The sequence below is a fragment of the Schistocerca nitens genome, chromosome 3 (assembly GCF_023898315.1).
Source record: "Schistocerca nitens isolate TAMUIC-IGC-003100 chromosome 3, iqSchNite1.1, whole genome shotgun sequence".
NCBI classification, from domain to species: Eukaryota; Metazoa; Arthropoda; class Insecta; order Orthoptera; family Acrididae; genus Schistocerca; species Schistocerca nitens.
Genome location: NC_064616.1, coordinates 287,357,726 through 287,375,198, shown reverse-complemented (window position 1 = coordinate 287,375,198; position 17,473 = coordinate 287,357,726). Strand labels below are relative to the sequence as shown.

Sequence of the window (17,473 nt, the reverse complement as noted above, 5' to 3'; positions counted from 1 at the left end):
TCAAGTTTGGATTCTTGTCAGTATAAACACCTAAGAACTTTGAATATTCTATTTGTTTTATTTATTTAAATTCCTGCATTATTTCTAATGAAGTGTTCAGACCTTGTGCTGTACTGGATTGCATGTATTGTGTTTTATGTAAACACAGTGATCATCTGTCTGCAGAGATCCAATCATTAATTATTTTCAAGAAATCATTTTTTTTACATTTTCAAGTGTAGAAATTACACACCATCCAGATAGCTGAGTGTAACACTGCTTCTGGGATTCAGACAGGTGCGTTGGCCCCAGATCAAAACTGCAATGACAGCCAGCGTGCCTGCCAACTTGGATATGATTTATAGGTGGTTTCTTACATCTGATTAAGTGACTCCTGTTTACTCTCTTTCACATGGATAACACTACACCCAAACATTTGGTGTACACATATTCCCTCTTGGGCAGAGGGGTAATGAGGTGGCAGCAGGGAGGGCGTCTGGCTACCTGTTCAATTAAACATGCCAAATCCAAGAGTAATCATGTTGACCCCATATAGGATGTGGGACAAAGACACAAGAAAAAGAAGTAGTGTAGAAGTTACACCATTAGGCTTGCTCATAATGTTTGAATCATTATTAAAGAGAAATATTCTGCTTCTTCAGTAGACAATGTCTGACGAAAAAAAAGTGAAGCACCCAGAGGGGGAGTAGGGTGAAAATGAATCTATGAGAGAGAATGTAATGTTATTTCAGTGATTCCAAAATAGAGTCCACTTTACAAAGGACTTGCCAGTATGATGTAGCACACCCCCTTATTTGGATGCGTGTAATGACTTATTTGGGAAGCATGTCCTATCCTTTGCTGAGGCCAGCTGGCCCATGACTGTTTATCTAGTCCTTGATATACTGGAACTGGCACTTGGATGGAGCTGCTCCCACATGTGTTTTATCAGGACAGATCTGAGGGTGTTGCTGGCAATGGGAAATACCTGAGCATTATGCAGAATGTTCATAGAGACACGTCATGTGCAGACGAGCACTGCCTGGTTGAAAAACGCCACCACAATACTGTCCCATGAGAGATAGCACAAGACAATGCAGGATATCTCTGACTTATTGCTGTAATGTCAGTTCCCTCAGTCACTACCGGCCATGACTTGAAGTCAACCCAAATGGCTCCCAACACCATGATGCCAGGAGTAACACTACTGTGCACCTCTAAAATGTTAGAATTGAGTCTCTCACCAGGCTGCCATCATACTCACCAGCAATGGTCATCCAGGGTGTTTCAGAACCACAATTCACCACTGAACACAATGCAACACCATTTGTCAGCAGTCCATGATTCCTGGTCATTGCACCATTCAAAACATAGCCATTTGTGTTGTGATGCTAACTACAGCCTATGTGTGGGACAGTAATTCTCTAGTCCAGCTGCTGCTAGTCTCTGGCCAATGCTGCAGGATGACACAGAAAGTTGTAGGGGGTCTGTTACTTGTTCTTGGAAGGCAGGCTTAGATATTAAGGAGTTATGGTGTGCTTGGTGTGTGGTATGAAGATCCTCTAGTGTGGTGATCAGTTGTGGTCAACCAGAACCTTGACAATGAGCATACCCATCTCCACATGCCAATATAGTCCAACATCAGGCTACTGTTACATCCAAATGTTCTACATATCTGGGTATTGCACAATTCAACCACATGGTCAAATGGAGACACACAATGAGACTCCCTTCAAACACTGGCAGGTGCTCATAACTCTGTCTCACACAAGTATGTGGCATCTCCGTGTCTTTCACACTGATCACTCAACACTGGATGCTGCCAATGCCCGTTATATACCACATCAGGCCTAGTGACAGCACTAATTTGTGTTGGTGGCCATTCTGTCTGTCGCAGAGAGTGGTAACTCTAATTATTTGTGTACCCACTGTGCTGTGTACATGTACAATGTTACGATGACATCCTCACACCTGGTATTATTTTCTGAGTGCTTCACTTTTTTTGTCAGGCAATGTATGATGGAAAATCTTTTATAAATAATCAGAACAAGAGTAGACCCAGCACCAATATCTGTGGTACACCTGTAGGGGTTGTTACACATTCTGAAGTTATTTTGTTGTATACATTGCCTGTGCTGCTTAGTGCTTTACATATACACAGATAAAAATACTCTTATGCAATTTGGCTATAACATCACATATTTGGCTATAACATAAGGTAAATTATATGGCTCGTTGATATCACTCACTGGCCATGTAACGTATGTTGAGAGCAATGCATGGTGTAAAGTTCATGTGTTGCATGAACTGGGAATGGAAAATGACTTATGAGGGGTATTCAATAAGTAATGCAACACTTTTTTTCCACCAGTTTCAGAATTTGTTGTGGGAAATCATGGAATATTCCCACTTCTGCCCCCTATTGTTTCATGAAGTGCCAGTGAGTGGCAATGTCATACATAGCTTTCAAAATGGCGTCTGTAGTGGAGGTGTGTTCTGAGCAGAGAGCTTTTTTTTTTTTTTTTTTTTTTGGTGGGGGTGGGGGGGTGGGGGAACCAGAGCATTGCAGATATTCATAGGTGCTTGCAGAATGTCTACGGAGACCTGGCAGTGAGCAAAAGCATGATGAGTCTTTGGGCAAGGCATTCTTTCATCATTGCAGCAAGGTCACACAGGCCTATCCATGCGGGCAGGTTGCACACAGCTATGATTCTTATAATGTTAGAATCTGCAGACATTCTCCTTCAAGGTGCTCAACTGAATGTCTCTGTTGGAAGAGCGGACACACTCATCCGACAGATGAGGAACTCAAAGGTGTGTGCACACTGGGTTCCTCGCCACCTAACAGAAGACCATAAAGAACAATGTATGATTATCTGTGTGAAATTGCTTGCATGTTATGAGGATGATGGTGACAATTTTTTGTTGGATATCATCACAGATGATGGAAGGTGTTCATCACTTTGAACCAGAAACCAAATGGTAGTCCACGGAGTGGCAACATAGCATCTCTGCTCTTAAAAAAGAAGTTCAAAACTGCACACTCAGTGTGATGGTTTTCTGGGACTCTGAAGGGGATATTCGATTTGGTATCCTCCATCATTGTGCAATAATCAACTTGCAAGTGTATTATGCTATGCTGAGAAAATTGAAGAAACAATTTCAATGTGTTCGTCACCATGGAAATGCAAATGAACTTCTCTTTCTCCATTAATACATGAGGACTCGCATGAGTCTGTGTACCTGAGGGGAGTTCACAAAACTCATTGGACTGTTCTTCCTCATCCATCCTACAGCCCAGATCTTGCACCTCCTGTCTTCCATCTGTTTGGCACAATGAAGGATACACTGGGCGAGAAGTAATTAGCAGATGATGGGGAAGTTATTGATGCAGCAAGATGTCGGCTCTGATGTCGACCAGTAGAGCAGTATCGCATGACCATATAGGCCCCCTCAGTAAGCTGGCATAAGGCCATCACATTGAATTGAGATTATGTTCAAAAATAGGGTTTTGTAACCAAAAGAGCGGGGATTAATACTGTGTATTGGAATCGTGAATAAAGCCGACCAGAATTCAGAAAAAAAACTTTTGCATTACTTCTTGAATGCCCCTCATACTAAGATTCATTTGAAAAGAGTCCCAAAAAGAGTTCTTAACACACAGCAAACATCCTGTGACTGACACCAATCTTACTTCGAGAAATAATCTTTCACTCTGCAACAGACTGTGTACTGTTTCCTGGCTTAAAGCTGTGTGCCAGAATGGGACTCAAACTCGAAACCAACTGAGCTGTCCAGGCACAATGTGTGATGTGTCCTCACATTGAAACTTGGAAAATGGGAGAGAGGTACTGACACAAGTGAAACTGTGAAAATGGGTTGTGAATGATGCCTCGATACTCAGTAAGTAAGACCACTGCCAGTGAAAGGCAGTGTTCCATGTTTGAGTCCTGGTCCAGCACATAGTTTTAATTTACCATGAAGTTTCAACTAGTTTTACTTATTATTGAATGTTTGAAAGCTACAAGAGTTACAGCACTATCATTTTTAGGACAAATGCAGCACATTTGAGGATCTTGCCAACCAACAGTACAGTAGCCGACCTGTTAACAGATCCATTCTGCACATACTCTCATACAGACCATTGTAACATGTTCCCACTGCTTCTAATGCACCTCATGTGTGTTCATAAGTGAAAATGATTCATACAGTATAATTCGTGTCCCAAATCAATGGTCAATGGCTTGAAATATATTCTTGGGCCCTTGTGTCCGAATTTTCAATTCACTCTGTGAATGAACATGCGTATGTTTAGCATCAAGCCCTTGAGGCTATGAATTCATCAACCACCTGCATGTACTAGTGACAGTGGTTTCATGGTTTTGGAAGTGCGTACATGACATTAATTTGGTCGTCTATGAAGGAACATAAATGATTACCCATATTGCAATTTTCCAACAGTGAAGGCTTGTAACAAGAGTGTTATACTCTTAGATATCATGCACACCTTTTGGAAAATGATCCAAGTTAGATAGTGTTAAGTTTTGTCAGGTTGAATGTCCCCTAAAGGTTGCAAAACTTAGTCCTGTTAGTAGTAGTACTAGTACTACTACTACTACTACTACTACTACTACTAGTAGTAGTAGTAGTAGTAGTAGTAGTAGTAGTAGTAGTAGTATATTCATCCAGAGACAATGTACATATATAAAGGGTGAACAACACTCTACACAATACAAATGTGCATAGTAGACTACACAACATCAGACCGCATTGAAATAGCATGTACAACTTTGAATACATTAATGTATGAGAGAGACTTTTTACATGGAATACGCAGTTGATATTTAGATATAACACATAATAATTCTAACACTTTTGTACATATTATTTATTTAGATCATAGCAACAGTAAGATAAAAATTACTATTGGCACAGAGTACATAAATCTAATAGTTTTGTATGAAGCTATTCCAGGTATTCGTTTACACTATAATAGCAGTTGGTCATTAAAAATTTGAATACTGCCTCTTCAAATGAAGACAATTTTTTATTTCTTTTATCTTTACCGGTAGTTTGTTATACAATCTATTTCCTTGTGTGTTTGTCTGTTTCTGCGCCAAAGCCTTAGGCACTTGTGTGATTGCATGAAAAAATACATCCAAACATTTACTACATCCACCGTGTCTGTATATACACTGAACACTACAGAGCACAGATTATAATTGTCCATGTCTAATACTGCCTCCAAAAATAAATTTTCACATGGGCAACAACAAATTCTGTTCAAATTATTACATAGGTAATTACATAACCTTTTCTTGTGTGTTGTTTACAGTAATAGAAACATTTTTAGAGGACATTGTTCTTACTTTCAACTGTTAAAATTACTTTTCTTTGCAAACTCCACAATTCCAAAATTTGTGTTATAGCTGTTATAAAGTGGAACAATTGTGTGCTCTAGTACATTTCAAATTTTTTTACTTGTTATGAGTACAAAATTGTGTGTCCTAAAAATGGCACCAAGGCTGAGATGGCAGTCATGGAGTATATAAATAAAGTAATTTCAGGAGTCTAATGTGGCAATTATAACTGTGAAAATGTATTAACTACATGGTTATAATTTAGTTACTTTTGTATAAGTATTTGGCAGGTGAAGTTAATGGAGACAAACTCCAATTTGTTTGAAAATTTGAGATATATTGCAGAAGACTTCTGGAGCAGTACAAACTGTCTTAGAATAAGCAGTCCAATCCAAATCTAGTTCATACAATATCAGTGATTTGCCAAGAATAACCAGAATGTGAAATACAAACACCATAAACCAAGATAGTATGCTACACGGTGTGTATTTCACTGACTGAACTACAAATGAACTAGACCAGCCCTGGTGGGCTGGCTTCTATTAGGAGTCTGGTGTGGTCTCATCAGAGGGTGCTCATGATGAAATATGTCATCTTGATAGTGCCATTGAATAGTAATGCTGTGCCAGCTACTCAGTTTCCACATTGAGATTAGGTGGTACCATTACACTACTCAGCGAGTACTGTGTGAGAAAAATGTAGATGGTGCCTGGTCTGTAGGAGCCTTCCCAAATTTGACTTAGCTGATCTGTCTCTACAGCTTCTGGTAGTTATAGAGCTGTCCAGGGATGATTAATTGATGAAGAAATCAGAGTTTTTAACAAATGCACTTTCTCTGGTACCATCAGAGAAGCTGACCAGGAAATTTGAGGCCTGCCAAAGAATATGGGAAATATAGACATCCAACCAAAGTAGCTTATGAAAAGTTAGTCCTTAATGTGCTTGATCCAAATATTTCTGGTACTACCCTAGCAGGTAACAAATGAATAATAAAATGGAATAGGTGTACATTTGATGAAAGACATTGAACAGACTTTCAAACTCTGCATTCCAGTATACTTTGCACTGAGGTGACAAAAGTCATGGGACAGTGATGTGCACATGTACGGGTGGTGGTAGTATCATGTACACAAGATATGAAATGGTAGTGCATTGGCGGAGCTGTCATTTCTACTCGGGTGATTCATGTGAAAAGACCTCTGATGTGATTACGGTTGCACGAAGGGAATTAACAGACATTGAACACAGGATGATGGATGGAGCTAGATATATTTCAGAAATCATTAGGAAATCCACAGTGTCAAGTGTGTTCTGAGAATACTACATTTCAGGCATTACTTCCCCCATGGACAACCCTGTGGCTGACGGCCTTTACTTAGTGACTGAGAGCAGTGGCATTTGGAAAGAGCTGCCAGTGCTAACATACAGGCAAAATTGCATGAAATAACCACAGAAATCAATGAAGGACATACGACAAAAATATCTGTTCAGACAGTGCAGTGAAATTTGGCCTTAATGGGCTGTGGCAGCAGACGACCGACATGAGAGACTTTCCTAATGGCACAACACCACCTACAGCATGACTTCTCTGCTTGTAACCATATTGGTTGGACCCTAGATGACTGGAAAAATGTGGCTTTGTCAGATTTCAGTTGGAAAGAGCTGACGGTATGGTTTGAGCGTGGCACAGACCCTTAGAAGCCATGGACACATGTGTAAGCTGGTGGTGGCTCCATAATGGTGTGGGCTGTGTTAACATGGAATGGACTGGGTCCTCTGGATGTTTAGCTACTTAGAAATCATTTGCAACCATTCATGGATATCATGTTCCCAAATAACAATGGAATTTTTATGGATGACAATGCACCATGTCACCAGGCCACAATTGTTTGCAATTGATTTGAAGAACATGGTGAACAATTCAATTAAATTGTTTGGCCACCCAGATCACCCAACATGAATCCCATTGAGCATTTATGGGATGTAATTGAAAGGTCAATTTGTGCACAAAATCCTGCACCAGAAACACATTCTTGAGTATGGATCGGTTTATTGTCAGAATGGGACAATATTTCTGCAGGGGGCTTCCGATGACTTGTTGAGTCCATACCACATTGAGTTAACTGCAGTACACCGAGCAAAAGGAGGTCTGACGTGATATTGGGAGGTATTCGTCACCTCATTGTATGCATCTGGAAATGGCTCTTCTGCTAATACTGGTAAACATCCTAATTTTTATGACAGCATATCAAACAATGGAAATCTGGGTGGTGGCAGCATCACATAGACTACTGTATGCTATGTTAGTGCATACAGTAGACTGTTGCTTCATGGCAGGGCAATTTCCTGCTGTGTTTAATTTAATTTTTTGCCTCAGTTTCTTGTGTAGTCAATGCTCATGCCACTGGTGTGACAATAGTTGTTGCTGTCTTAACCTCATAACCTACAGATCCATTGCAACTTCTAGTAGGCAGTCTTTTTGTCATTTTAGTATTTATCAAGATATTAATTTTAATAAAGTCACAAACACGGATAATGCAAATGGTAATCTGTGCAGAATGTTTATTTCTGTCAGAAGTATTTTACCTTCTAGTGAAATTGAAGTAGATAGTTCCTGTAAGTTAGTGTGGTTAGAGGTAATACTGGACAACCAGAATAAATAAATAATTGGTTTCTTTTACTGACCCTCAACTTGATGATACAGTTTCTGAACACTTAAAAGAAAACTTGAGTCTTTTTACAAATAGGTACCCCACTCTTACAATTACAGTTGGTGGTGATTTCAATCCATCCTCAATATGTAGGTGAAAATAAATGTTTAAAGTAGTTAATGGCAGACAAAGAACATCATCCAAAATTGCACTGAATGCTTTCTTTGAGAATTATTTTGAACAATTAGTTCTGGAGCCCACTCGAAGTGTAAATGATTGCATAAACATATTTGACCTTTTTGCAACAAATAATCCTGAGAAAATATGGAGCTTCATGATGGATACAGGGATTAGAGACCACAAGGTTGTTGTAGCATAACTGAAATCCGTAACATCCAGATTTACCAAAAATAAACGCAAAATATATCAATTTAAAAAGCAGATAAAAATTGACACCATCCTAAGAGAGAGTCTCCACTTCTTCTGATCTGACTATGTAAGTATAAACCAGGTATGGTTTAAATATAGAGAAATAGTAACAGTGGTAATTGAGAGATATATACGATATAAAGTAATAAGAAATAGTACTGATCACCCATGGTACACAAGACAGGTCAGAATACAATTACACGAGCAACAGAAAAAGCATGCCAAATTTTAAAGAATGCAAAATTGCCAATATTGACAAAGTTTTGCAGAAACTCTGTCTCAAAAGCTGGCAGAAAACTCAGAGAGACTCTGGTTGTATGTAAAGTACACCAGCACCAAGACAGAGTCAATACCTTCCCTGCACAATAGCAATGGTAATGTTACTGATGACAGTGCCACTAAAGCAGTGTTAGTAAACATGGTTTTCTGAAGGTCCTTCTCCACAGAAGATAAAGTAAATATTCTAGAATTTTAACCAAGAACAGCTGTCGACCTGAGTAATTGAGAAGTAGATATCCTCAGCATAGGAAAGCAGCTTAAATCACTTAATAAAAGCAAGAGTGCTGGTCTAGTTTGTATTCTAGTTAGGTTCCTTTCAAAGTAAGCTGATACACCAGCTCCATACTTGGCAATTATATATAATTGCTCACTTGTTGAAAGATCTGTATCTATGGACTGGAAAGTTGCACAGGTCACACCAGTACCCAAGAGAGGAAATAGCAGTAATCTGCTGAATTACAGACCCATATCACCAGCATCAATTTGCAGTAGGATTTTGGAACACACACTGTGTTCAAACATTAGCTCAAAGAAAACAATTTATTGGCAAATAAGAAACATGGATTCAGAAAATATTATTCTTGTGAAATTCAACTAGCTCTTTATTCTCACAAAGCAGTGAGTGCTATTGATGAGGGATGTCAAACTGCTTCCATATTTTTAGATTTTCAGAAGGCTTTTGGCACATTCTTCACAAGTGACTTCTGATCAAATTACTTGCATGCAGAGTATCATTTCAGTTATGTGACTGGATTCACAATTTCCTTTCAGAAAGGTTACTTTTCATATTAACTGATGTAAAGTCATCAAGTAATATCAGGTGTTTCCCAAGGAAGTGTTATAGGCCCTCTGCTGTTCCTGATCTATATAAACAATTTAGGATACATTCTGAATAGCCCTCTTAGATTGTTTGTAGATGATGCTATCATTTACCATCTTGTAAAGTCACCAGATGATTGTGTGTAGATGTGTAGGTCCCATTAAGCTAAAATGTTAAATAAAATTCTTAGTCAAATGCTTTAATAAGCTACTTGCATCACCTGCTAGTTAAGTAAAATTCTTATTCCAATACTTTAGTGAACATCTGTTACACCTATGTAACATTTCAAAGACAATTTCAGTTAATTATGTTCTGCTATTCTTGCCATACCAAATAAGCAAGGAAAAAATATATTGATATTTATTGTTGAGTCAGCTGTAAGTATTGAGTTTATTAGAAAAAGTACTACAAGAATGGTAAACCTTTATAAGGAGAACACAACCACAAAATTAAGTTTTATCAAACAGATAACTGTCTGACCATTTACATTTACAGAGACAAAATTGTAGGATTGGAAAAATTGCTAGAAAGAAAGCATAAGCTTATCCATATTCTTCAAAAGAACTTCAAGGTTGTGAGAGGCTAGAGTAGTATGATATTTTGTTTTATTCTATTTTCTGTACTAAATCCAATGAGTTATTGGCTAGTACACTTGACTACAACAATCCCATTACTCACTAGGGGCCTTGTAATATCGGGCTTTATTGGTCTTAAGACACAAACAGATTTTAACTATACTGTCACTTCCACACATCCTCACATTTGCAGGATCATCTTTCATGATCTGGGTAAAGGACATTTTTTTAAAGTTACTGACATACAAGGTTATAGATTGGAAAATAATTAAAAAAATAAGTTTCCAATCATTTACTTCATAATGGAACTGATTTAAGTAACTGAGTTGTGTTGAGGGTTATATTCTACATGTACTAATAATATGATTTCATTCACTTCTACATGGAACTATAAGTAATCTTTAAAAAAAGAGAAAAGAAAAAAGATGATACTCCTCTTTTCTACTTGTAGCATTACTGATATCTTTGGAAACTTTCCCAGAGACTGGAACTTCTAATACAATTTTAGAACCCAGGATGTAGTAAGAATGAGGGTTAGGAAACCCTCAACATATCCCTTTCTCGTCCACAGTGAAGCAACTGTTAGTTCCAAAAGACAGGAAGTGTATCACATTTACTTTCGTATGTGTTTGTTGGCAGAACTACACATTTTCCCTCCTGAAGGTATGTAGTGGGCAGCAGTTGTGTATCATAAATTATAAGTTTCCTCCAACGAATTTTCCTTTCATAAAATTAATTGGACACAGCATTTCATTGTCTATAATGGGGTACACACTCTGTGCAACTTACAATAGCAGAAGAGGCCAAAGTATTTTTATTTTGTGGGGTGAAGCAATTGTACATTTCACAAGCAGATATATGTATAGTAGTATGGAGGGAGGAACTTGTGATTCATCTTTGCACATAAGTTCCTACAAAAAGTCTCAAAAAAAGTTTTTTCAGGCTGGGAAATCACAACCATTTATCTCTATAATGTTTCTCTTAGGCACCATGAAAATACAAATGGTTTTCTAAACTTTGGCACCAAAATTGCTATGGTGGGCTGTTCTGTCACTGGAAAGAAACAACACTGTTTTCAGAACAAATTGTGCAACAGAATGGCAGGAACTTAATTATCTGTTTTATTATTTGTATAATTTCTTTATCATTTCTTGGGGCCATTGGTGTAAAGCTTGACACCTAGAAATTTATTTTAATATACATTCCTGTTGCTGACACCAATCTGAGCTCACATACACCCTTACACTTGCCCCGTAATAGTTCAGTGTGAACATTTGAATAAGTAGGTATAGTTCACTGAGCTTTCATTTCCATAAAATTATTATAATAACATAATATTTCAGAAACATATAAATGTGTGTGATATAAAGTAAATGTCAGAATTAAATGACTTATAAACGACACAGTTGTATTATCTGCTTAAAGTGTTAGTTAATTCATACAGCATTGAGCACAGTATACAAGTAAGAAACTCTACATAGCTTGGTTGCAGTAGTTTCCAATGAACAATATATTAACAAAGTTAACCATTGCTCTGCCAAGGCTGTATGCTTTTGTCAAAAATTAAAATGTATTGATACTTTGTGACTGGCCAGTTTTGGCTTTACAAACTGTTTCCATGTGATGTCAAGAAGCTACTAAAGATGTATGCTGTTATAATTTTGGGAAACTGGACACAGCATGTGTGCCAACATAATGTTTAAGTTTGTCAAATGCATCAGATTTTATAATTTTGGGAAACAAGACATAGCACATGTCTCCAGTACTTGTTGGAAATATGAGCTGTGCCTGTTTCCTACGATTGTGACAGCTGTATTTAGTGGCAACTTGGAACCACATGATAATGGCCAACTGGCCATTGCTGGCGAGTCTTCCAATAAAGCAGAACCATATGTTTAACCTTCATCTGCAGAAACGTACATAAAGAAGTTGATTAGATGCATTTCTGTTATATTTCTCTGCTAGTTTTAAATTATGGCTCCACTTAAAGTACAGGCATTATCACTGGGTGACAACAGTATTACAATTTCTTATCATTTATTTTGATTATTGACTTCACTTAATAAGATGGGATACATAATAAAACAGAAAGCCTTATATTTGTATACACTTTCTATACTGGATGCTGAATCAAGTTAAGTAAATTGAAGAGCAGAAGTGTGGAATAATCGCTTCATTCTCATCTGACTCTTAATGTCCTCATACTAATTAGTCCATATTATTCTTTCTGACATGAGACAGTTTGCTTTTGGGATCACTTTCTCAGATATTTCAAGGAAAATTATCTTCTGTTCTCTAACAGTTCATCTACAGCACTCTGGTCATAGTTGGTTAGGCTCTTTCATACCTAAGATTGTACTGTCACTGACTGCAACATAAGAAAAACATTGCAAATAGGACACAAAGTATGTAACAACAAAATGTTAAGTTATTTTGTGTCACCTTCATAATGGAGAACTTTGCCAAAAGGGTTTGATTAAAATTATAAATAATGTTTTGCTCAAATTCATAAATGTAATAAGATTTATTCATTCTGAATGTAAATAAAAGCCTCTTAAAAAACATTGCAATTAAAGTTCTCACTAAACATTACTGTATTCATACTGCAGAACCATACCTATTTATAATCAGAGCAGAAGAGTACATTCTGAATTGAATTTGTTAAATACATGATGATTTATCTCAGTTTCCTACATAGGAGGGTGAAAAACCAACAAAAAATGGATGTTGTGGCTGCAGAGACAAGCATTTTAAACTGTCTGTCACAAAGTGGCCACCAGGGAGAGCAGTGGTATGTACTGAATGGTTTTGTGCCACAGTACCCTTAAAACCCCAGAGTATCCTTTGCTTTGGTAGCTCAGTATTACCATGCTAAATATGCTGCTTTATGGAAAAAGCTGTATGTCGCTCTATTACCCTTGCGTATATTTGCTACTTTGAACATTACATAAAAATGAAATCTGAGGAATTAATGTAACGGTATTAGAAGCATTTTGAAAACTGAATATTAATAATATTTGTGTCAAAGAGAAGCTTCTGCTTAACAGATGATAAAACAGGAGCAACAGCCCACAGACACATACAGACACACAAATTGGAGAATGTGATTGAATCTCTGACTTTGTAAACCTTTGAATACTTATTTTGTCAGGAACAAATGACATTGATGAAACAGGAAAACTAATTGCTGGAGTAGGTTAAACTGTTCCAAAACATTTGTCCATGCAGAAACAAGGAACAGCAAGGGAGGTAAAAGTAGCAGTGAATATCATTTTCATTGTTATCTTAAACTTGTTCTTTGCATTCATTTCTCATGAGTGTTCAGGTATATGGAACAAGCACCCTGTGCCTTTTTTGATGTGTAGTTATGAACGACTTTACCTTCATCCCAACACCTATGCAGCACGTCCTTCCTTTTTGCTATCTCTAATCCTTTCTTGTCTTCTGGTTATAGAAAAACTGAAATAATTGTATGTGTCTGTTAGCATGGCTCCATTTATTCTTGGTTTAGCAGCCAATAAAAAAAAAGCTGCTCTTCTGTGTAAAACTGGTGTCATTTGTATAATGTGACCAACAACCATAAATACTGACAAAAATCTGTTATGCTATCAAAATAACAACTGTCGTTTTGATCGTATATTCCTCATGACACTTACCTGTAATGCCATCACCAAAATTTAAGCTTTCTGTTTCTGCTTCCTTTTAGTATAATGTTGCCAAAATGTGTTTGAGGACTCTTAAAATTTAAAAAGCTAAATCTATTACTGAAAAAAAATGTAAATATTAACAGTGCAAAATGTAAATCAGTTTTATAAACTGACTGTGTATAAGAACTATGTTTCCTTGTAGGAAAGTTTCTAAAGATTGTTATTCTGCATATTCAAGTATAATTTTTTAATTCCATCCCAGGGAGATGCTCAATACATAGTAATGTTTAAGTGCTGTAATACTTGTTAGTACATGTCAGGTAGTGCTGTTTACAAATAATACAATTCATGCACTGTGTTGCCAGTATCTCCATATGAAGAAAGCATATTATTGGTATTTCGCCCTCCTATTTTGTGTTAGATTTGTACAATGTCAAAGAAATGTCACCAATCACAGTAATATAATACAACTGTCCATCAAAGAAAAAGAAAGTGATGAATGTAAGTGTGAGGTTGGCACTGTATTCATTCATCATCCTCACTATCTTCCTCCTTGCACTCCTCCCTTTCAAAGGTTTTTAGACAATCTCATATATTCAAGCTACTATCATATACTGAAATATTTTCTTTGTCTACTGTCTTAGCTTTAGAGAAACTAAGTTATTTACTCTGGTGAAATAAAGTGAAATGTTGTGTGGTGACAGCCTCCTGTCAAGTAGACCAGTCGCCTGGTGCAAGTCTTTTAAGTTGAAGCCACTTTGGTGACTTGCATGTCGATAAGGATGATAGGATGATGAAGGTAACACAACACCCAGTCCCCGAGCAGAGAAATTCTCTGATCCAGCTGGCAATCAAATACAGGCCCATTGCATTGCATTCTGCCATGCTGGCCACTCAGCTATGGAGGTGGACATTTATTCTGGTGTTTTACATTTTATTTATATAGCCATCCCATTTTCTGAGGTCATATTTTATGTGACATTTATTTTAAAACTCTAAGCTGTTGCTAACACATTGTAATGTATCTTGTCCCAAACAGCAATTTATAACAGGAATTAATTTCACCTCATTGTTCGTCATCCTTATTTGGCTCCCATAACAGAGTGCCACATAATCACAACTATACTAAATTTCAGTTATAACTGCTGACAAATAGTTAAAACAATATATTTTCTTGTTGTTCTTATTTCAGAAAGACGTTGTATCACAGTTAAACACTGAGCATACTGCAACATTTTAAGCTAATACTTTTTAACATCATCTGCATTCTGCATTGACTGAAAAAGTTCATCTTTAATACCAAAAATGGATAAGCTGAACACTGGAAGATATGTTTCATGGTTTAGTCTTTGCCACATTTGCATTAGTTCTGCTCTGGCATTTATAGGTTGTCTTTGGACATGTCCACTGCTGCCATTTGTCTGTCTAAGGATGTCATGTTACGTAATTTCCATTGCAGTGAGGCAGCAACACTTCCATAACTGCCATCTGTCCTGGAATGTTAGGGACCGTGACTTAACACAGCTGTCTGTTTTTCACTTCAGGTGACACAATTAGTTCTTGTGTTGTTTTCAGCAGGCTGTAACCACAATTTGGTCTCTGAACTGGAGGTACATTAACATACAGCAGATAGGTATTTACATATTCTAATCTCATCCTCTCCTTATTTACAGCTATTTTTTCTGTGAGTACTAGGTGGGGCTATCCCTGCAAGCTGATGTGGCTGTCAGTTGGAATAAACTTTAAACAGCCTGCCACTAGCCAACAGGTCTCATTGAGCTATATGTCCATTTGGTTAGCATGCAATGATGACTAGAAACTGGGTGTGTATATTCTGTGACAGAGTAGCAGGAAGCAGAGTAACTTCCCTTGCATTGTAACAGCTCATTAATCATAGTTTTTTGCTGTATCCAGAAGTGCTATAGATATGTAGCACATTATATGAAATAAATTAATTAAATGAAGTACTGCATAAATACCTACCTTTTGTAGACATACCATAACACACAAATTGTTATTTCCATTCTAACTCAGCCTCACCTACATGATAAACACCTTTTTAATTTAATCACTAATCAGTAGAAATTCAATAAATAACGTTTTTTGTACCACAGTTTTTTGAATGAAATCATTTTATTTATGAATTTTCATCACCTGCAGATTATACCCACTTTCCATGAGCTCTTGTATACCACTTCCTCTTGAGAATAGTTCTAACACATAGCCTGCCTACAGTTAAATATTTACCAGCAAAATTGGTCCACAAAATACCTTTTGAACTTCAGCATAATCAATTTTCCATTGAAATAAAATATTTTATACTGCAAAACAAATTAGTTCATTTAATTTTTATGTTTTGAATCAAATGTAGAAAAAATTACAATTTTAATTGAAAACTTTATTATTACAAAACTGAATAAGATTTGAGAGAGCTATACTCAGCTGTAAGGGACACGGTACCTCACCTCATGAAAATTATGAGTGAACTAACTGACACCTCATATTGTGAAAATCACAAACTGTTCTGTATGATGCCTCATTTTGAAAGTAAGAAATTAACTGATTGATATCCTCTGTCTTTAAATCCTGTACTGAAGAGACCACTATGTTTGTTAATGTACTGGCCAGTTTGCACAGGAAGATGATTTGTGTGAAACCTTTAAGCACATGCAGTGCTTTCTAAGAGTAAGGACATTGTCAAACATTACTCACAAATATTTCAGTGTGTCACAGATCTGTAGTTGATAAATATTCATGTTGCTTTCAGCTTGCAATGCGCTTTCTCAGTGGGCATGCTAACACTGTGGAAGGACATTTGACTGGTATTTGGGATACTTGTGATGCAGTTCCTCCTATGACCATCCAGGTTTATGCTTTCTGTGGTTCGCCTGAAGTCTCTAAAGCAAATTCTGAGATGCCTCCTTTGAAAAAGGCACAGATAGATTTCATCCTCATTCCAAACTTGTGCTCCATCTCTAACAATTTTTATGTCAATAGTATGTTAAACCATAATCTTCCTTCCTTATGAGCTTTCTCATTTCTCAGATGAGAGGCATAAACTTGAGTCTTTGCAGAATTGGCCTTAGTGATTCATATTATTCATGGGCAGTAGACAGACTTCTTTGCACTACTTAAAACTTCATGTGGCTACAGTAATGTCATCAGCAGACAAGATTCTTATGGTGTCTGAGAATACTTCCTGCCTGTTTGTGTAGATGCTGGCAAGGGTTCGAGCTAATATGCTTCTCTGGAGTAGACTGTTTTTCTGTATCTTCCACCAGCTATTTTGTCCTTTGAAGATAGAGAAAAATTTACAATTCTGGAGAAGTGTAGCAAAGGAGCCTCGTTAATCCACTATCCTTTATTAAATTATGCACCTTTTCAAGAAGTAGTTCATGCTTAACAGTCTCATACATTGCTCACAGGTCCACGGAACCCACATCTTGCAAAACTTAAATCTTGACAGATTCTTAAAACCCACACCTTGTGAAACTCAAAACTACTCTCTACAATCTGCATTCATTTCAGCAATTGTCCACTGTAGCTTTTGTCAGGAGATGAACCTGAGCTTGCTCTTATGTATTCAGTGAGCCAATCACATGTAGAATTTGATTCAGTATCAGTCTTTCTAGTATTTTGTGGAGGTGGCACAAAATTTCAATAGGTCTGAAATCTTTTGAACCCTTTCCTTCTTTCTTAGTACCTATCAGTGCCATCCCTTTGGATCTGAGAT

The 17,473-nt window shown here is 37.1% G+C and overlaps 1 protein-coding gene across 1 annotated transcript in view; it reads left to right on the top strand.

Annotated features, from left to right (window-relative positions):
• LOC126249183 (inactive phospholipase C-like protein 2) overlaps positions 1-17,473 on the top strand; it is a 703,636-nt gene that overhangs the window by 641,033 nt on the left and 45,130 nt on the right. The window contains exon 17 of the mRNA XM_049950838.1: positions 12,792-12,884. Coding sequence (XP_049806795.1) covers positions 12,792-12,884 — 93 coding nt within the window. The remainder of the gene's footprint in view (positions 1-12,791; positions 12,885-17,473) is intronic.